This window comes from Chroicocephalus ridibundus, chromosome 9 (genome assembly GCF_963924245.1).
Source record: "Chroicocephalus ridibundus chromosome 9, bChrRid1.1, whole genome shotgun sequence".
Taxonomy (NCBI): Eukaryota; Metazoa; Chordata; class Aves; order Charadriiformes; family Laridae; genus Chroicocephalus; species Chroicocephalus ridibundus.
The window spans coordinates 5,259,286-5,280,392 of record NC_086292.1 but is presented as its reverse complement, the minus strand read 5'-3'; the positions used below and the strand labels follow the sequence as shown (position 1 = coordinate 5,280,392).

The following is a 21,107-nucleotide window of genomic DNA, read 5'->3' as shown; positions in this document are numbered from 1 at the left end:
TCAGATCAATTAACTTATTCCTCTTTCACTGCACTGTTTCCCCTGAAGAATTTCTCTGAGCCTACCGCCCCGCTGTCGTCGTCCGTGTGTCCTACGCAGGCCAAGCAGGCAGGGGATTGCTCTCCACCATCTTTGCCCGTTCCGGGGGCTGGTTGGGCTGCCCCGTGCCCATGGTCCCGCAGCAGCCCAGTTTATTCAAAAGCCTTTGTTGAGAAACCCAGCTGAAACCTTCCTGGGGACCCAAAGTGGCTGTACGTGGGGGGTCCTCCTTGTCCCCGTTGCCTCCTTCAAGCAAGGAGATCTTTTCTCTAAAACGAAGGGGTCTGGACTTTTCCTCCAGGCAATCGCGTTTCTCCACATGTGTATTAATCCTATTTTTCAGGCTGCTTGGAAAGGAAGTTGGAAGTAAAATAAGCAGGATTGCCCCTGGAGCCCATTTTAGAAAGGATGTCACGTTTGCCATTTTCTGTTCCCTTGGTAACAGAAGGTAAGGCAGGTTTAACTTAAATTAAAAAGCAGGATAATCAGTAATTTTGTATTTGAGCTCTTTAGGCCTCACGGGGAAGTGCCATTTCAAGTACGCTCTTCAGCTTTCATTATTATATTTTCATAATTTAGCCGAATTATCATAATTCCATAATTTAGCCAAAACCTAAATATTAAATGCTTCAGAGTGAGTGACAGTCAAAACCCCCCTCCTTTCCTGATTGTTTTTACTTCCATGCCCTTCGTTTGCAAATACAGAGTGACGTACTGCCCAGCCCCCTCCTGTCACCCGCTGAATCTCAGCCCTGCAAAGGTTTTTGCCCCCCACTGCCCCCCATCCTCCCTGTGAGCACACCACTGACTCGCGGGGCTTTTTTCATGTTTGGAAACCTCTCGGGGCCTCAGCATCCTCCATCCTCTGCCCTGGCCGTCCCGGGCTGGACAGGCAAAGTTCTGAGTATGCGGTACAGGAAAATGCTGGCAGACCGAAGGGCGACGCAGGAGGATATCCATCACTGGTGCTTAGCCACCTTTTCTGCCCCATCCAGAAGATGGGGGATGGAATCATAGAATCATAGAATGTGTCGGGTTGGAAGGGACCTTTAAAGGCCATCTAGTCCAACCCCCCTGCAGTCAGCAGGGACATCTTCAACTAGATCAGGTTGCTCAGAGCCTCACCAAGCCTGGCCTTGAATGTCTCCAGGGATGAGGCCTCCACCACCTCTTTGGGCAACCTGGGCCAGTGCCCAGGGATAAGTCATGGAGATCCTTCCCAGCTGAGCGGGTGAGCTTTCACCAGAGCTCCACATCTCTAGAGGTTTTTTGAGCCGAGACCTCCGTTAACAGCTGCCCACAGACACTTTTGCCACCACGTTAAGGTCCCCAAATCAGGAGCCTGGTGGGTGACTTGGACCGAGTTAGAGCTTGGAAGGATGCTGCAGTAGCTGTCAGCTTCTCTACACGACCATCCTTTGCTGGCTTGTGCAACTTTTGGCTTTGTCATCTCTCTTTCTTTGGTCAGAGCTGCATGAAGGGACAGAGTTTTGAAATAATTGTAGATTTTGCCACTACTTCTTGAGTCTCATCTTTCTTCATTCCTCCCTTCCTTTGGTATGTGAGTCATCCCAGCAAACCTATCATGCCTTTAAATTAACCAGGCCTTTAAAGGGAACAGAGATGGTGAGCCATTACAGGATGCCATTATTTAAAAGACAGGAAAATGTACAGCAAATGCTAAGGTGCTACCTAAGTTTTCCTCACCTTGTCAAATGCACCCAAATCGCAGACTTTGCCTCCTTAGCTCGTGACGGGTGAAGTGCAAATGAGAGATCTCTGTGGTGTCTGCTGGTGCTCTCGCCTCCGGGTCTCAGGCACCTTCAAAATGGTTCCAAGTGACAGTATTTTTTGTTGCAAAGACTTGCCTGCAGAGTTTCAGCTCTCTGGCCTCAAATCAGCAACGCGCTTGCAGACAGGCCTAGTTTTCAGCCTGCGACAAGTGAACGAGTTTTGAACTTTTCATCAAAGGCAACAGGGCGCCTTGTGAATTCAGTGAAGTGTGGTTTTAAATGTGGTTTTCGCATGGTCTTGCCTGAACTCGGGAGCGTCCCAGTTTACTGTAGTTTCTGTGTCTTCACAGGCAGGCTAAAAACAATACGTGCCACGCACCCCCGCAGCCAGAGATGAAGAAATGAATGTAGCGGTCGCATGTACACCACGTGCACAAAATGACTTACCCTTTCCACCCGTTGCCAAGTCGCTGTTATTAGCAATGAGTTTTCTGTTGAGGAAAACATGGTTTGTTTGTTTGTTTTTCTGTCCTGTACTCCTACGCAGAGCGGGGAAGAAGAAGTAAAGGAGAAGTTCATAAGAAGAAAACACACTAAGGAGTGCTAAAGGCGTGGAGGCTTCTGGAGCCAAGGGTCTACCACAGCAAAGGAAGATGCATTCTTCGGAGAAGGTCGGAGGGGTTGGTCTTCCTACACATACGGGCCGTTCTGACGTGAGGGACAGAGGATTGTCGACCCACGCGATGAGCCAGGCCGGAGCAGTCGGAGGCGCAGGTAGGAACCGGCTGGCTGTCGCTGTTACTCGCCGGTTTTTCATACCACAATGGAAATCGCGTGGCCAGCTGTCAGGCGGGAACTGAACATGCTGTCAGTGGCGTTCCGTATGATTCGGCGGAGAGGAAAAAAAAAAAAAAAAACCAAGGAAAAAAATAGAATAAAAAATCAAGGCTGCAGATCCAGACCCCATTGGAGTCCCTAGACAACACCCATCAGCTCAGGGAGAGGGCAGATTTACGATGTCATATTGGATTTCTTTGTCCTGTCACCCAAGCCTTTCAGCTGAAAATTCAAGGACTATCAAATCCATTTTAAAGCCTTTCTTTTACAACTGCTCTGAAGTTCCATTATTAGTAGCTATTACATACTTGCCATTTGTATTTTGAATAATAAAGTCTAAATTGTAACTGTCCGCGGAAAATCAAATGCAATTGCTATTGCTTTGTTCCTCTTTTCTTATTTCTCCTATTGAAGCCCATTTTGTAAAACTTACCCCTCCACCCACTCGCTTGCGATGAATATAAGTGCTATTTAAAATATATGCAAATGGCAGACCTTAACCTGAAATAATGTGTTTGAAAGCACTGTTCCCATTCAGATGGGCAGCTAATGCTAGGTCATACTCTGACCCCGGGGAAATTGTGCCTGAACATCCGTTGGAAAATAAGTTTGTGCTTCCCGGTTCCTGCCACCTGAATTTTAATTTGACACAAAATAGCAGATGAATTTAAAATTTGGTTGCAGTTTCAGTTTTAAATGTGAAATGTCGCTTGTTTAGACATCTGGCGTGTCCACCCTCGGTTAGGAAAGCCTCCCCATGGGTGCTGCGGAGTGGCTCGGTCTGGAGGGTGGCTTGTGGTCCACGCTCAGTGAGCCGAGCTCAGACGAAACAGTAATACGAAGGGAAGCGGTCTGGTGCAGAAGATCTCACCCTGCAGTTCAAAAAGTTATTGATTCAACCCCTGGCTGTTCTGCCGCCACCTCAGGTAAACCCAAGCTGGCTTTTTAAACATGTACCTCAGGAGCGAGAAGGGGCGAGTGACCCCCCTGTGCACATTAAACAGCGCAGGCAGGTATAAGGCTTGGTAATAAATATTTCAGGGATTCAGCTATACCTTTTGTGCCTTGAAATCCGGTGGTAATGATACAGTAGACACCAATATTTGAGAGCAAAAGGAGGAGTTCTCGCAGCTCATAAGTTACAATGCCTCTGGTGCCTGTGTATCTGCAGTATTATTAATTCATCTGTCTAGAGGGCATCTAGCTCTCCGGGAAAGAAAAAGACCTTCTGACATTTAAAAGTAAGACACGAGAAGGAAAGACACTCAGTGTCTTTAATATCTCCAGCCTGCAAAATCTCTGCAGAGACAGGCAGGTAACTTGAATGCTGCCCAAGAAAAACAGGCAGAAACCTCTAAGCAATTTTATTCCACACCACAGCTCCTAAAATGTTTTCTGATAGGTAAAAAATCAGACAAGTGTCAATTAGATGCTTGTCTAATGACAAGGAAAACAAAGGACTGGCAGCTCCATTGGGTGTCAGTGGGACGGGAGGTGGCTGGTGTGGAGCAAAGGCAGGAGTGCACAGTGTCAACGTCAGTCGAAGCATTAATGTCATGGGAACCTTAGAGCAAAGGAAGACCCGTTTCATGGCCATGAATTCATTTAAAAGAATTTTAAAAGCTTAATTTCAATAAAATGCTTTGAAAATCCCATGCCTTTGGGAACAAGGCTGACAGTGATTTTAGTCTCGGCTTGGATTTCAGGTTGCAAAGTACCTGAGATGTCCAGTTCATCAAGACAGCGAGGCACGTATGTAAACGTTGACTGCAGCAGGAGATCAAACCCATCGCAGCACTGGGGCCTGCGGGTGATGCTCTGCTCGATCACCTCGACCATGGCTGCCAGTAGGGACCGGCTGGAGACTGTGTGGAGGCTGGCTGAGCGTGGAAGGTCAATGTTAGCCACCAGGGAAGCCTACAGAGAGAGTGGGGTGGAGAAGGTGAGCGGCTCCTGGTCAACCCGTTCCTCTTCCCCCTTCACCAAGCAGAGGGGCCGTAACCCAGGGCAAGAGGAAAAGCCAGGAGGAGGAGCGGACATCCAGCTTCTTGCCTATCCTCAACCCAGAAACCAAGTAAGTCGTAAGTGGGCAATCGTGGAGCCAACTGCCAAGGAAAGAGTCTCTGTGCCCAGTCAGGAGGGTTAATACGGAATATTGTACAAAGAAAGGCCAGATGCAGCAATTGTAATGAATCAAGTCTTAACTCTTCAACCAGCGGGTGCTAGAGTGTTTCAGGAGGTTCTAGCACATGCCTGTAATTAGATAATTTGCACCTGGAGAAAGATATCGTGCCTGGGATTTTGCTGGAGATTTTATTAGGCTAAACTCATAGCTTTCCCCTTCGGACATACTTGCGGTTATAAAGCCAGTAATAATATGTGCCAGGCAAGAAAAATGTAAGAGGATAATGAGATGACTCTTCAGATGCATGGGAATCTCAGTTGTGATGAGAATGACTTCAAGGGGGGGAAAAAAAGCAGAAGCCTACCAGATCATCTTGTTGTTATGATAAGAAATGTATATCACGTCCTTTCTGCAGCCCTCAGGCAAGAAACCCCACACAGTAAATACGAGACTCCATTCTGCTTCTGCTGAAAGCAACTGGAGTTTTGCCACAGCCTTGAACTGGAGCAACTTTGAGACACTGGGAAGCAATAAACCCAAAATTCTGAGCAAAGAACTGGTTCGCTGGAAACGCACACTTCAAATGTACTTATCTTTCCTCCCGCGGAAGGAATGCCTGTCTCTAGGCCCCCTTTTTCTCCTGTTTACTAGGAGGATCTTCACGGGTTTCTCAAAAAGCCTCTGACTGACGCGGTGCAAGCTGGGATGCTCAGTTTGCTCCACAACAAACAGATACCAAAACTGGGAGGAAAAAAAAAATAAAATCTTTAAATTATCATCAATAATTATCATCAAGGCTCAGCAAGTGGCCGGGAGCACACAGACCGATGGCTCCAGCCCCGCACGGGGCTCCACGGCCACCAGCAGCTCCAGCTTTGGGCAGGGTAGGAGAGGGCACACACTGGGTTACCGCTTCCCGGCTTCCTAGGATTGGGAAACCGAGCTTGAGGCTGCTTCTGGATTATTGGGTTTCTAATTCTTGGTAGAAGCAGCTACTGGAGGTTAGTGAATTTTCTCAGAGAAGAACTGGGGACACCAACTGCTCGCTCTAACAGCACGCAGGAAAGGTGAACTTAGTGCCAGAGAATAGGACAGATGTCAGGAAGCTTGTGTATGACAATTTTAAATGCATTATTAATTGGAATTAGCAATAGTAAGATCATTTGGAAAATAAAAGTCGTATTGTAACAAACAGGACTACCAACAGCTGCTTGTTGAATTGGGCTGGACTGTTAAAACCTTGGTCTTGCAATACATTTGAATTACTGGCTCCACACTTCATTATGTGACCTTTTTACCTGTAAATAAAATTCTGAATCTAGCAGGAGGCACGTTCTCGGTGTCCCACGTCCCTCCCGTGTGTTACCCGTCCCGTAACTGCTCCCCTGCCCATGACACGCGGCACGACAGCCAGCTGAAGCTTGGCGTGACACGGCCGTAGAGGTGCCCGGCAAGAAAGGGGGGGATCAGGAGATCACAGAGGCGACTGGGAGTGGGCAGAAAACAAAACCTTCTTTCTTTTTTTTTTTCTTAAAGTAAGCTGTGAGCGACACACGCGGCGTGCAAAATGAGAAAGATGATAATCTCCGGTTTAAAAATATGTTGTCTAAAGTCTTTGTCTGAAACCTAAACTGCCTTTTTTTTTTTTTTTTTGCATTTCTGTGTCTGCATCTGTCAAGCGGAATCCAGACGTGGGAAAAACACTTATCTACGAACAATCTGTCAGTGCTGAAAACCCACTCAGAGCCTCATTTCAGAAATTGGGGCTTGGAGAGTTTTGCAAGATTTTTTTTTTTTTTTTTTGCCATTAATTACATTGCCAGCGTGTCTGCACGTACAGATGCTCCGTACTGGAAAAGGCGTTGAAGGCACCATGCTCCGCAGCCCCGCAGCACGCTGGCTGGGGTGGACTCTGCCCTTCGGCGGTCGCCACATCCTCGCTGGGTGGCTGCAGGCACCACAGCTCTGCCCGAGGGCTTGATCCGGGGCCCAGAGAAGTCAACACAAAGATCTCCATTGAGCTCGCTGGGCTTTGAATCAGGCTTTTCAACAACCCCCTTTCAGAAAGGTCGCGCAGGCGCTAAATTTCCAGACCAGCTGCTCTGAGAATTAATGTGGGGAGATCAGACTTTCATCCTCAGCATCAGTGCGTATGCGTTCTGGCAACCCACATGGAAGACGAAAACGATATATCGTTCCGCCTCCCGTTAATGACTTTTGAGACCAGCCAAGTCTCTTACAAGAAAAGAATCTTGTTCCTTTTCCACGACAACTTGTGAGACGGCGCGTCTTCAAAAGCAACGGCAGCCAATTCTCGCTAGGCGCATCCTAGGAGCTAGGAGCATCCTAGGAGCTAGGAGCATCCTATCTGCCGTTTCCTATGCTTTAAAAATTAAAGACGGCGAAACTTGTCAGCGGCTCTTCGGTCGGCCGAAATGCCACCGAGGAGCACCTGAGTTATGATTCCTGCAGAGGCCTTCCGTCTTTGCCCGGACCTCTCTTTTAATGCCTGTAAAGCATGTACAAGAGTGTGGCACGGAAATAAATCCGAATTTGCTTTGGGGGGCAGCTTGGCGCCGCGCCTGGGGCTTTTTTGTATTTTATGAATGGAGTAGAGACGGCCGCCTCAGCCACGCCCCCCGCCCGCGGATTGGCTGCTCCGCACCCGGCCGGGTGCGGAGCAGCCAATCCGCGGGCGGGGGGCGTGGCTGAGGCGGCCGCGGGCGCGTTCGGTAACGGGACCCGGAGGAGCCGCCGCGGCCCCGTGGGAACCGGGCAGCGGGGGATGCGAACGGCCGGATGGCGGAGCGGGGAGCGGGGGTGGGGGGTAAGTGCTGGTTTGCGGTCGTTTATTTCCTGGTGGGAAACTGTATATAACTTGCGCTTTGCGACGTGTACGCTCTCCTGGAAAGACTGGTCTGGTTCAGTGGGGAAGGAAAAGTGGGGTTTTAGTCGGAATTCCGGCCCTTTGGCAGGCGGCAGTTGGAAAGAACGCCCTGAAATTTGCGAGCGTGAAAGGTTAACGTTTTTACAGCAGGGAGGAACGATCGCTGGAGCAGCCAGGAATATTCAGCCAGCCGGATGCTGGAGGAGCTGGGGAAAGTTGTACCGAGGTAGGCTCCGTCTCTCTGGTCCTGCAGATTGTATCAAGTAACAGAAACTGAAAGCCAAACTCTTTTATTGCATGAAACCGTAGTATTTCAACTCATCAGGATAACCTGCATTTAAACACAGGCTTCCTCAGGGAAACGCGAGAGTCCTCTCTGCTGCACCTGCGCTCATGTCCAAGGCAGCAGCCAATGCCGAGAACTTCAACAGTTACTGAAAGTGATGTTTTACTGGATAGAGAAAAATCTGAAGGAGAAATTCCACGTTAGAAAATCAGGTTACTGCTCGGTCATCTTAAGCTCTTCCGTTCTCCTTGGGCATTTGTTCCTAACGCCTTCCCTGGAAATAGCAAGGTTCAGCCGTGCAGTGGGTCAGGTCAGGAAACTGATCCAGCTGAAAACACTGTTTATTTCGATTTCAGATTATTCAGCTTTTTTATTTGATTATACAGGGACCTGGACATAGGTGCAAGAGAAATGGCTATATGTAGTAAGGAAGAAGAGAGGTCCCCGCCCATCATCCGCATTTAAGGCCGTGGATCACTGTGAGCTACAGGTAGTCCTCGAGGAAGGGGGTTCTCAATCATGGGGGCACTTGAGAAAACCTCTTTGGCTTTTTTAAATTGAATAATCTGTACAAGATTTCTTCTTGCTACCCACCAGTGTGAAGCACGCGGGCTGCAGATCTGATTTGACCCGTGCATTACAGCAGTTTCTTGAAACTCAGCCTCATCTCATGGCAGCAAAGACAAGTTTCCACACGAGAACCCGACGTAAATCGATGCAGGGAAGGCAATAGGCTGTTGCATCTGTCACACCACAGCACCCTCTCTCAAGCGCAGCGATGGCATTTCAGGGTAGCATGAATATCCCAACTGTGCTTATTCAGAGATCAAAGTGGTTCAGCTGGAGCTGACTAAAATCATATTTCTTTGTTACACGTGTGCTACGTTGCCCTTGCAGCTCAGTGCAGCTGCAGCTCACTGCCTACGGAGAGCTGCCATACACCAGAAAGAATGATATCCTCAGTATATACCACAAGGGACAATAAAGAGGAGCGGAGTCCTGCTTGCCTTACCCAGGCATGGGATGAACCTCGCAGGTCTCTTAAGGCCCTTAGTGCCCATCTGCTCTCCCTCCACTAGAAGCACGGAGGGATGTAGTTCTGGATTCTTTGATTCCTTGTGTAAGCATTAAGTCCTTTCTGACTCATACCAAGCTCCTGGTCTCAGAGACTTTTCGCTGCGATGAGTGCCGTCTGCCAACCATCTTTTTCAGACAAGGCGAATGATCCCTTTCCCTGGTTTTGGCTCTGCTCCCGGTTTCTTGGCAGCTCCCCGGGTTCACTTCTGGTGAGTGAGCCGGGCCGGGACCTGGTCTAGGGCTGGTGCTCCCAACACCATCAGCTCCCAATACCATCTCCCAACCTTGTTGGGAGAACAACAAGGAGCTGTACTGCCCGCTGCATTACATCTGCGTTGCTCTAGCAGAATCCGGGAGCCATTTGTCAGACTCTCTGTCCTACCCAGGCTTCTTTCACTCATAAATTTGTCCAGAAAACAGCCATAGACTCCTTTCAAGGTATGTGATTCTCTCTGTCTCCTGGATGATTCCTCCCTTCTTCCACCACACGGAGCTGCTTTAACATCCACTTGCTTTTGAGAGGCATCCTCTGGTAGGTCCTCCAGTGTTCCTGACACTCCCCAGGGTAAGCCAACAAGCCAAAGCAGATTGTATTATGGGAATACAGGGGTACAAACACACTTATTTCCATCAGAAAACAGTGATCTGTGACTCTTGGTGGCGTTTGCAGCCAAGGCCACCGCCGTGACTGAGCAGTGTGTTGGCTTGGGGTCTGCTGGATGTCTGCTTCAGGCCACCTCCTGCCATGCAGCGAGCCGGCTGCCCCGGGTAGCCTGCTGCTCTGCTGGGTGGGAAGGTATCAGGGAGCCTTTTAGCGCTCTGAAAGCTCTGCTTATTAATCCCTCACACCGTGTGAGGTCCATTGATTTGTGCGCACAGCCACGGCACTCGATGGGAATGGCATGTACCAAACCAGCCACCCTCCCGGAGAATCCGACAGAGCTTCTAAACGACTTTCTCCTCCTCTGTGTAGCAGATCTGTAAATACCGGTGTGCATAGTTAATAGGTTCCACCTAACATCAATAGATCAATGCAATCTAAAATCACCAGAAATATCTAAAAATGGAGGGAGCAGAGATTTTTGTCTCTAGGGAATTGTTCTTGTGTACCTAGTGCTGTGTGTTGGTTTGCATATGCTGGAAGTGGATCCTTTCCCAGTTGCATGCCTCTTCGCTGCTGAGTTTTTCTTTTGCAGGAAAGACCATTTTCTCGCTGAAACTGAAGCACCGGAAGCAGAATTCAGTTGATCTTTGGAGGAGAAAATGTGAGACAGACTAAAGTCAACTTCTCATACAATTTTCAGGTTCTGAATCGTTTCAGAATAATTGTTGGGGTTAGATGCAGATGAAAGCTACCGGTGCTCTTAAAAATGATCCCCCAAATGTCTCTGCCTTTATATTTCAACAAAAAAGAACTGGGTGTTTTGAAGTAGAGGATGAAAGAGCCAACAGCGCAGCCTTCTGTGGAACTTGGAGGGAAAATGGACTCAGGTGAGAACAAAGAAAAAGCTGACATGAGATTACAACAACTTCAAGCCCCACCTGAGGTTTTCCTACATTTGCTACATGTAATAACTAGCTCTTCTTTCCAGCCTGCCTGTGAAGCTGTTGCTCTTCTTGGTATATGAAGGGCTTGAAAACACGTGGTCCCAAACCAGCCCCTTTCCAATGTACCCATTGGAACTTGTCCCCGGTGCTGCCTCTGCCCCTGGGGAACCCATCGCACCTTAGAGGCTCCCTCCAGCTTGCCATTTTAAGGTGTTTGTAATGCCAGCTGCATCTTCACCAACTTCCTAGAGAACCAAACAGTTGAAGCTGATGGATCACTTGCTACGTGAGCTGGAGTTGTTATCGCAGTGGCCTCGAGCTGGTTGAAGATTCAGGTTAACCCACCATGCCTCGCTTGTTGCTTCAGTCATACAGGTCACAGACGATGGCATTTCTTGAGGAGTTGGACCATTACTCTTCCTTGGCCAAACTCATGTCAATCTACCAAGCAACCAACAGGACCACCTTCAACTGGACAGACAGCCGCATTGTTGAGTGGGAGAAATTTGCTGAGCTGGCTAAATACGAGCCGGAATCCCAGAAACCAACAGTGAAAGCTCTCCTAATTGTGGCGTACTCGGTCATTATCATCATGTCTCTCTTCGGGAACGTGCTGGTGTGCCACGTGGTGCTGAAGAACAAGAGGATGCACTCAGCCACCAGCCTTTTCATCGTCAACCTGGCGGTGTCCGACCTTATGATCACGCTGCTCAACACGCCTTTTACCCTGGTAAGTGGCCCACTGTGCTGTCCCTTCAGCCAGGAGGGGTGTCTCTCACAAGAATGCTCTGCCTGGTGGTCACACTCTCTCTGTGCATGCTCTTCTAGGGCTGAGGAGCAAACCCAACACAATCAAGTCTAATAGACAACTCTGCCAGGCAAGTAAAACACTGTTCAGCAACCTGTGGGCTCTCTTTGCTCTGTTAGGCTCTGTTTCTCCTAAAAGACTCTAAAGGCTCTCCAAATATGCCACCAAACCACAGCAAGAGCTTCTTGGGGAATGCAGAATAAGTTCCTGGATGAACACGTACTTTTAACGTACACGCAGGAGAGCATTAGAGAGCCACACTTCATACTTAGTGGGTCGAACCAACTTGAATGCCAGTCATATTCAGGTGACTGGAAGAAAGTACTCAAGCTTTTCAGAGCTACCAGTTGGGTAAAGTCTTCACTGAAAGCTCTCCAGACCTGAAGGCGGGTTTGTGTGACCGAGACTTGGTCCACTTGTTCCAGATATAGTTATTAGTATAATCAAAAAGTTACCACCACTGTTCACAAATGGCGTTTAGACGAATAGTTCAGGAGGGCTGCGACAGCACCACTTGTTTAGTGTAAAGGTGGTTTAAAATCCAGCGTAACTAATCTTGCTTTGGGTTCCAGACAGAGCTGCCCAGCCAGCCAAGCAAAATCCATGTGCCAGCTCAAGTGCAATCCAAAGGGTTTCCCTGCGGATTTGTTTGCAGTACATTTGCTGGCTGATGGCCTGTTGTTTTCCCCTTAGGTTCGGTTTGTGAACAGCACGTGGATCTTTGGAAAGGCCATGTGCCACATCAGCCGCTTTGTGCAGTACTGCTCCCTCCACGTCTCCACGCTGACCCTGACGGCCATCGCCCTGGACAGGCACCAGGTAAAACGCTGCCCGTCCGCCGTTCCCTTGCAAGGCTCTTCCCAAGCCCCTGTCAGTCTCGGTCGAGCCGTGGGTTCAAGGTGGCCAAATCTTGGGGATTAAACCCATATCCAATGAGAAGGCTCTAGAGCTAAATTCAAAGATGCACCTTGTGTCTTAGGGGTAGGAAGGCTTGATGGACTTCTGTAGGCTCCCGAGGAGGAGGGAAAAAACAAAACGCGGCATTACAGGTTTCCCAGGACACTCCCAGACTTTCAGCAGAAAAGGGTGAGGACACCTTTTTCAAGTAGTTTGAAAAGAGCCAGGTCGAACCTAGCCCCCAAGTATGGCAGGGCAAGTTGATTCAAGAGGCTTTGCTTTACCTGGGGGGCCTTGAAAGACAGCGGAGCCGATGCTGGGTGCAAAGTGCTACTTTAGCTCTACAGGGAACTTTCCCAAGTTTTTCGGTTTACCACCCCAAAACCCATAAAACCACCAGTCTGGGCATTTGGTACATCAAGAAGCTGCAGGACAGTTGGAGTTTGCAGCAACTCTCAGCTCGCTGTCTCAGGGAGACAAAAAGAAAATCGGAGACTAAAGTCCCGTGACATATGACGAATGCTGGACCAGTATAAAGGGGAGTGGCAGAGTGGGAAATCTCTGTTTCCAACTGGGAGGAGACTTCAGAGCTGTGAGAAGACGGTACCCACCACCTCCCCGCAGCCAGGCTGTGTCCGCTGCCCGCCGTGAAAAACGCTCGCTGCATTGCCAGCGCAGGCAAGAGAGGGCAGCCCTGGCCACACGCTTATCTCCAGCACTCACTCTCCTTTCCTATCAGCCAAAGAGCATCTTCCAGACCCTCAGATTTTATAAGCTCTTTACCTTTTCATCTAACGAAGAAAAATTCATAAGAGGTAAGTTAATGCCTCCAGAGAGGGGAGACATTAACTCAAAAGAGGCTCAGCTTCGTAAGTTCAGCCGGAACAGGAGACATTTCTGTACGTAATTCCTATAGAATAAACCAACATGCCCACAAATGAAGAAACATGTGTAGATATCTTTTTTTTTCCTGCCTAATGTAACCCACAATTTAAGGAAAATGGCCCCCGCAGAACAAAATAGAGGAAAAAGTTTATTTGAAAGCGCTTCTGAACAGACTGAAAAGTTCAAGGTTTCCCATTTTCTGTGTCGCTCTAATAAGCAGGGCATTTTCCTATCACAGCTGCTATTTTCTTAACAGCGTTAGATCATGCCAAAAAATGCCTTTGCTCTGTGTGTTGGTGAAGGGACTTTGCTTTCCCGTGAGATGAGAGTCACGGTGAAGTTTCTGTTGCAGGTTATCCTGAACCCGCTGAAGCAGAGGATGTCACTAACAAAAGGAGCACTGAGCATCTCTGTTATCTGGCTGATGGCAACCTGTTTCTCCCTACCCCACGCCATCTATCAAAAACTTTTCCAGTATAACTACAGGTGAGTTATTTCCCCTTCCAACCAAGCATTAAGAAGTCCAATAGCCTTCTGTGGTGGTGGCTCTCAGCAGTGAGACCTGCTAGAAGGGCTTCCAGGCTTGGGGAAGGACATAGTGGAATTGGTGAGAGTTTGTGTGGGGATGAAATCTCGCTTCCCACAGCAGAGGCTTGGCCCGCTGGAAGAGCCGCCTGGCTCACTGCATCTCCTCAGGACCTGGGTTTGCTTTTGCCACTACCCAAACACCTGGACGAGGGGATGAGTCTCACCTCATGCTGGCGGAAGGCCCCAGGCACAGTTGGGTGGCCAGGGCATGGCAAGTTGCTGAGACAAACCTTCTCTAGTGTCATGACACCATCAGGAGGTGCTTTGTCCTGAGAAAGCCATTTTCTCCTGAGGGCCTTTCCTCTTCCCTCTTCACACTCGCTCAGCTCCTTAGGCCTAAGAAGATCACGTCTAGCCAACTTGCTCAGGCAAGGAGGAAAGAGAGAGCTAAAGCTGCAGTTTGAAAAAAAAAAAGAAAATAAAGCTCATGCTGTTAACATCTGGTACTGACATTAGCAAGACTATGCGGAAAGAACAGGGAGGAGAGGACCGCCTTTGTGAGTCAGCAGGGCCATGAACCCCGGATCTCCAAGACTTCATGCGCTGATTCATACATTTTAGCTTCCTTTCATTGCATCCATCTGGATTTATGAAACAGGACCAGGCTTCCTTAAAGCTTGAGGCTCCTCTGCCCAACGTTACATAAACAGGACAAGCAAAAGAGAAGCCTCCGCCTCTTCCTCTGCGGTGAAGGGCTGGCGAGAGGAACAGTGCCTCGATGGGGAAATGTCATCTCGGAGTGCTGCTTTGCCTTGCCCAGCAGGGAAGGGAGCTCTTTGCTTGGCTGAACACAACAGTAGCCATTAAAAGAAGATGAAGTGGAATCTTACATCCACATGAGGGTCACTGAAGTATCAGAAGAAAGCAAAGGTTCTGATCTAGAGGGGAAAAAAAGAAAAGAAGAAAAAAAAAGGTTATCTTTTTCCCCCTCCGCCTTCCAGCTGGTCTAGTGATGGCATTCATTGCTGGGAGGTCACCCTTTCTACCAGGGAGAAATAAAGAACCAGAAGTGTGGGTTGGTTTGCCCTCACAGTCTTTTGTTCCTCCCCGGTACCCAACCTATTGTGGTCCTCTTGTCCCCACCCACCTGTGACATTGCTATGATTCCTTCTGGCTAGAAAACAGTCCATAATGCTACACAAACTGGTGTTTTTGTGGCAGTGTGTCGCGCTGCTGGTGCCTGCACTTCGCGGGAATGCCAGACTTGAGGCCAAGGGGATAATCTTACAGCAAACGGTATTTTCAACCTGACCGTGGTGTCCCAGGGAGCAGGGTGAGGCGGCGGTAATAGGCAGCAGGAGAAAGATTTCTGTTGTAGGTATTCAACAGAATACCTACAGTATTCTAGGTATTGTAGGCTTCTGTATAAAGGACAAATATCTTCCTACAGCACAGCCACTTCCTACACCGCAGCCCATCGGCATGGCAGGGGGAGCGTTTGACCGCCCGCACAGGCTTTTTATTGCCGTTTGTACGCGAGAGGTTACACAAAACGGGAGCGCAATCTGGGGCTTGGCGGCCCTTCCTTATTTGTGCTTGTGATTGATTTGACTGAGAGGTTCCTCCGTGGGGGATAGAGTATCCTCAACTGCTTAGACTTTGTAAACAAAGTGCTGGGTTACTCCTGTACTCGCGTTGCTTCGCAGCTGTGTTCTGTATGTGTGGGTATGACTGAACAAATTGCTTATGAATGAACAAACGCCGCTATCTGTTTCACAGCACCTGTCTCTGCTCATCCTTCAGCACGGCCGGAGGAAACCTGGCCTCGCATCGGCATGAAGCGGCTCGGCGATATAAGGACTTCCAGGGCGTGCTATTCTCATCCCTGCTTTCCATTGAATAAAAATCGCCGTTGTAATATTGCTCGTAATAGCTCCTGCAGGGCCAGGGGCTCCTGAGAAGTCCCACTGCGGGGATTGTTGGGTTTCTGGGGACAGGAGAACATGGGCCGCACCAGCATCAAACCTCTCTGGCTGCAGCGCACCACAGTGTGGACGAGTCCATGGTCATACCGGAGTTTACCAAAAAAGCCAGCGGCCTGCCTGGTTTTGCTCTCACCCACCCTCTTCCCTGAAATAATCGTAGCTCTGCGCCCCCTCCTTAGAGGGTGAGAGGGAAGGGGGCAGCAGCTGGTTTTTTCCTTGCCTGCGGACTCATTCTGCTGCCTGTTCTGTCCAAATGTGGTTTTAAGCTCCGCAAGCACGGGAGCATCACCCTCCCCAGCCTTCACCTTCAGCCTTCCCCCCTGACACCGTTCCGAGCTCAAGGTGTTCCCCGATTCCCAGGGGGGCAGTCAGGGATGACCACCCCGCTCCCACCCCATCTCTTCTGCTCTTTTCCTATGACTTTGCTCCTCCACGGCCACGGCGGGTCTGACCCCACGCTGCAGTGTCACCTTGGGCACCACTCTTGGTTCTCCTGCCAGATCTCCGGTTGCTTTGGCAGGTCCCCTTCGGCAGGCAGGCAGGCACAGCTGCCTGCAGGCAGGGGCTGGCCTTGCCCACGCTGGCGGTGAGCCAGATCCCGGGCAGAAAAAGGTCAGGAGCATGGTTTATAAAGGATGATTTTTTTCCCTTCTGCGTCAGTTCCCCTCTCGAGCAGCGTCTCCAGGGTCCTCCACAGCCAGGCTCGGCGGAGCTCTGCTCCCACAGCCTTTGTCATCCCTCCGACAGCCGCGCGCAGGCCCCGCTCGCAGCCGTCCGTTTTCAAGCAATCTTCTATTTGTGGCACAAAAGACAACTCCGGAGGTTGAAAACAGGATATTAAAGATACTAATCAATACTGCAACAAATAATGCAGCCTGACGGGGACTAAAGTCTGCGCTAAATAGAAGTGAGCTGAGGACAAGGGCAAAATGGAACAAGCGAAAGAAAAAGAGGGGGGAAAAAAAGGAAAGAAAAGGAGAAAGCATCCACCAGAAATAAATGCACGAGTGCTCTTTTCTCCTACAGTCTCATCACTTCCAGTCATCTGCTGCGGGATGCGGAGGGGACGTGTGGTGCCCTGCGGAGGGTGCTGGGGTGCCTTGGCTGAGGGCCAGCGCCAGCCAGAAAACGCAAGCAGAGCCCGGATCCACTGGATTTAGCAGGACAGATTGCTGAAGTGCTGTTAAAAGAAGCAAACAAAGCCTGGATCGGCTGGGTTGAATGGGACAGATTGCTGAAGTGCTGTTAAAAGAAGCTATTGCGTCTAGTTAAACCCAGTTCTCTTGTTAGTTGATCGTCAGAAGTTAAACGGTTTACGTTAAACTTGAGTTAAGGGACCCGGTTTTCTAATCGTCATGCCTGTTTTAAGATGTAGCAATAGGGTTTTGACAGCCACCCTCCTGAAAAGCTGATGGAAAAGGGATGGTCGGTACGGGAAGGAAGGACTGCTGTCCATGCAGGCAGGGCTGTGCCTTTGAGGCTGGATCCCAGCCTCCAGCAGCCCCTTCCATCCGTAACGGCTTTGATTTCCCAGCTGGTGCAGCAGTTTTCTGCGCTGGCCGAGGGTCCTGTGCCTGCTGGGGGGCAAGGGAAGGCGAGTGTACCCGTGTAGGGCATGGACTGCAGATACAACCTGGCAAAGACAAGTCAGAGCTATTGCAGGCGTGCTGCAGCGCTGATCCCAGCCCGGGCCGTGACCCTGCCGTGTCCCGGGAAGATCGGGTCAGTTGTGCTTGGCCAGACAGCAGTTCACACAGCCCACGTGCAAGAGGACTAACACATCCCGGGCTGGATTCCTGGGCGGGCACATTCCGGGAAAACTGGGCATAAGGTGTCCTGTTTCCAGGTGTGTAGGAATCACCCATGGGACTTGGAGAAAAGCGAGAGTTGCGTAGGGGTCACCCACTGCCCTCTTTCCTCCTGTACTAGGTTTTTGGGGCAGAGGAGAGCGGCACCGCCATGTCTCTGCCCGTGCCCACGGGGAAGGGGTAGATACAGCCAGGTCAGTGCTTCTTCCAGGGCAGCCCCTTTTGTGGGAATGGGCCATCAGGGGTGACTTTTGCCACGTTAAGGGGACGCGAGGGACTCATTCAATTAAAATTCTAAGAGGAAGTTCCAGTTTGTCTTTCTGAGAATTTCTTTTATCAGACAACACAATTTAAGGGGAAAGAAGATAACGATGCACAGTGACCAGGCTTATCCTTCATAAGACAGACACAGAGAACAGCATGAGAAGACTTTCTGGGGAAACAGAGGTTTGATTGAGTTTTGTTTTGTTGAGGTGGGCAACATCTGGCCCTCCTCTGTCTGCACTACGAATCTGAGGAGGTGGTTGTGGGTGGTGTGGAAGCCCTGTGGTTTGCCAAATCAGCAGCATCCGTTTGCACGGCGACGGCCAGATGCTATATATGTATGTCTTTGTTTTTCAAGGGAAGCCACCATCCGGAGTTTGTGCCTCCCAGATTTTCCTGAGCCTGCAGAGCTGGTCTGGAAGTATCTGGACCTGTCTACCTTTCTCCTTCTTTACCTTCTGCCTCTGCTGATCATCACTGTCACCTACACGCGCCTGGCCAAGAAGCTGTGGCTCCGCAACGCCATCGGCGACATCACCACACAGCAGTACATCACCCACCACAAGAACAAGAAGAAGAGCATCAAGATGCTGGTGCTGGTGGTGGTGGTGTTTGCTGTCTGCTGGTTCCCTCTCAACTGCTACGTTGTGCTCATCTCCAGTCTCGGCATCAAGACAAAGAACTCCCTCTATTTCGCCCTGCACTGGTTCGCCATGAGCAGCACCTGCTACAATCCTTTCATCTACTGCTGGCTCAACGAGAGCTTCCGCTCGGAGCTCAAGTCCTTGCTCTGCATGTGCCAGAAGGTGCCTCAGACTCAGGACAACATGCTGCCGCCCGTGGTTACGTCCTGCCGCGAGGCGTGGATGGAGCAGGCCAGGTACAGGAAGGGACCTGCCTCGCAGACCATTTGCTCCACCGTAAACATCCAGACGGCCAACACGGACCTGTGAGCCGAAGGGCTGAGGTGAGTTAGCTGGATTTGGCAGACATCAAAGGGCATGTCCCTGTTTCGCCTCAGGAATCGACGTTGCTGCGCTGGTGTTTTACTACTGACTTTTGACTTGTATCACAGCAGCCAACCCCTTGACTCGGTGCAGTGGGAGCCAAGCCCCTCAAGCACCCCCGCTGTGAGCCCAGGGCTGCAGCTGGTCCAAGGAGCAGGTCGGCGTTCAGGGGACATGGAGGTCCACAGACAGGGTGATTTGCTTTTGGGGGTTTCCCATCTTGTTACTAGCAGAGGGAGCGGGACCCAGGTTTCCATCATTGCTCATGCTATCCCCAGTCACTGGCCTGTGTCAGAGCTCATAACACGTGCCACGACACCAACGGGGCTTTGCAGAGCAACAAAAATGGACCCATCTGACACACGTTTGAAGGAAGGACTTGGACATCCAGGTTGACTCCATCCGAATGGAGTTTCACCAGATAATTTATACCAAAGCCTCCCAGCCAAGGTAAGGGTCGGGAAACAGCAGTTTCCCCTTCAGATGGTGCCTCTCCTCCTCCCCTCGCTCCTTCTGCCCACTCATCCCTCTGCCGCTGCTGGAGCTGCAGGGCCAGCAGCGGAAAACCAGCCTCCGAGGAGGTGGGAAAGGGAACGCACATCAGACATCAGCGGCAGCAGCTCAGATGGCACTCAGGCGGACAAATTTAGTCCCTTGAGAATTTCTTTTTGGTTTTGTTATAAATGCACTAGTTTAGGAAATAAACCTACACTGGCATTAAACAAAAGGCCACAAAATATTTCATCGGGGCTGTAGCATTCACTAACTGAAGAATGAAATCATTCTGCATAATTACTAATTGCCGTAAAAGAGTTTCATTTAAACAACGGAATTGACTCTGACTAAGAGGGAAGGTTTTGTTTACAGTCCTGGGAAAAATGCAGTTTAATTTAGCTACCCTTGGGAGGCAGGTGAAAAAAAGGATACAGAACAAAGGAAAGATTTAGTACATGAGAGAGAGAGAAAAAAAAAAGAAAAAGACATGGAAAAGAGACATTAAAGGCAGAAAGAAACCAGAAATGCTACATGATTTTGCAATGTGGAGCAGTGGCTGGGCACTAGGGAGCAGGAACTGGAAGGACCTCCTGGCCTGGCCAGTGATGTCCCTTTCTCCATCATACCATCCCTCTTAAAAACTGCACCAAGACCAGAGAGGCCAGACTTCTCCCAGCTTCCCTGGTTGAGCTTGAGCAAGGGACTTCTCTTGCTTGGAGAAGACAGACAAAAGACAGGAAAACGCTGAGTTACTTACTTATCCATTCACGCTCTGGGTTTAGTGGCCATAAGTATTTTGCAGGAATAAAGCTACATGTGTTTTGAGCCCTGACAGTTCCTGGGTGATCCTTCAAAGCTTGGAGTCGGTGACCCAGTATGTGCTGCAATGGTGACAGAGGGGCTCTGGTACAGACTGGCCAGGGTGGTTAATCTCTGGTCCTCAGGCCTGAAATTCATTGGGAAAATTTGTACTTGTAGCAAAAAAAAACCCCAGACAAACTGCTTTGGGTAAAAAGTAGTCAGCGTTGGTGCGACCTCACCTTGAGCACTGTGTGCGGTTCTGGGCCCCACAATTTAAGAAGGATGTGAAGGTCTTTGAATGTGTCTAGAGAAGGCAACAAAGTTGATGACAGGGCTGATGACAGGAATGTCCTCTGAGGGGCGGCTGAGGACTCCGGGTTTGTCTAGTTGGTGAAAACCAGGTGATGGTTTTTGGCAGTTTAAAGTCAGTCATGGCAGCCCGCGGTCAGGGATGCTTCTGGTCTACCCTGGTGATAGCCCGAACAGAGCTTTTTCCTGGGGAGGAGGTGGGGGGGACCCAGGTTCCTGGTGGGGATGAGGATGTGCTCCCTTCTCCTTCCGGGGGGAGGATGAGACAAACTGAAGAAGGGAAACTAAGGATTGATTTTTTTTTTTTTCTCCCGTTTGCACAGTGAGAAGGAACAGGAGAAAACGGAGGGGATGTCCTCGCTTCCGGGCCACTTGACCCCACTCGGCCACGTCCCTGCAGCTCAGGTGTACGTTGCAACGTCTGCACGAGGAGCAGAGAGCGGAGCATCGTGAGTGGCAGCAGAAATGGATGAACACACGATCCCTGATGCACTTCACTTGGAAACTAACAATTATTTGAATATGGGAACTTAAGGCAGCCTGCTGCTGAGCGCAGGGACTGTGCTCTCTCCGTGTAAAGCAGGGTCCATTTTCAGTTGAAAAACAGCGTTGTGAGTTTTTCAAAATGTTAAAAGCATCTCTAATCAATGAGCATCACATCATTTAATTATTAAGAGAAGCTGTCATTTGCCCTTTTACTGTTCCTCACTCCTCATCAACTTTTAGTCAATGGCCCTCAAACTACCCTATATTCCACTTTATTAAAATATTATTTCTTCCCTGTGGAA

General features: G+C 49.7%; 1 protein-coding gene across 10 annotated transcripts; it reads left to right on the top strand.

Annotated features, from left to right (window-relative positions):
• The first annotated feature begins 7,497 nt into the window (after nt 1-7,497).
• On the top strand, nt 7,498-21,107 carry LOC134520968 (G-protein coupled receptor 83-like). Of its 10 annotated transcripts, none has more exons than XM_063346918.1 (8): nt 7,588-7,847; nt 8,294-8,397; nt 10,181-10,475; nt 10,900-11,262; nt 12,034-12,159; nt 13,475-13,608; nt 18,066-18,674; nt 20,643-21,107. In XM_063346918.1, the coding sequence occupies exons 4-7, from the start codon at nt 10,918-10,920 to the stop codon at nt 18,658-18,660; spliced, it is 1,200 nt and encodes a 399-aa protein (XP_063202988.1). In that variant the 5' UTR covers nt 7,588-7,847; nt 8,294-8,397; nt 10,181-10,475; nt 10,900-10,917; the 3' UTR covers nt 18,661-18,674; nt 20,643-21,107. The 10 variants fall into 10 exon arrangements, with proteins under 10 accessions (XP_063202983.1, XP_063202984.1, XP_063202988.1 ...); XM_063346916.1 differs by having other exon boundaries at nt 10,577-11,262; XM_063346911.1 differs by adding an exon at nt 7,969-8,119 and having other exon boundaries at nt 10,181-11,262.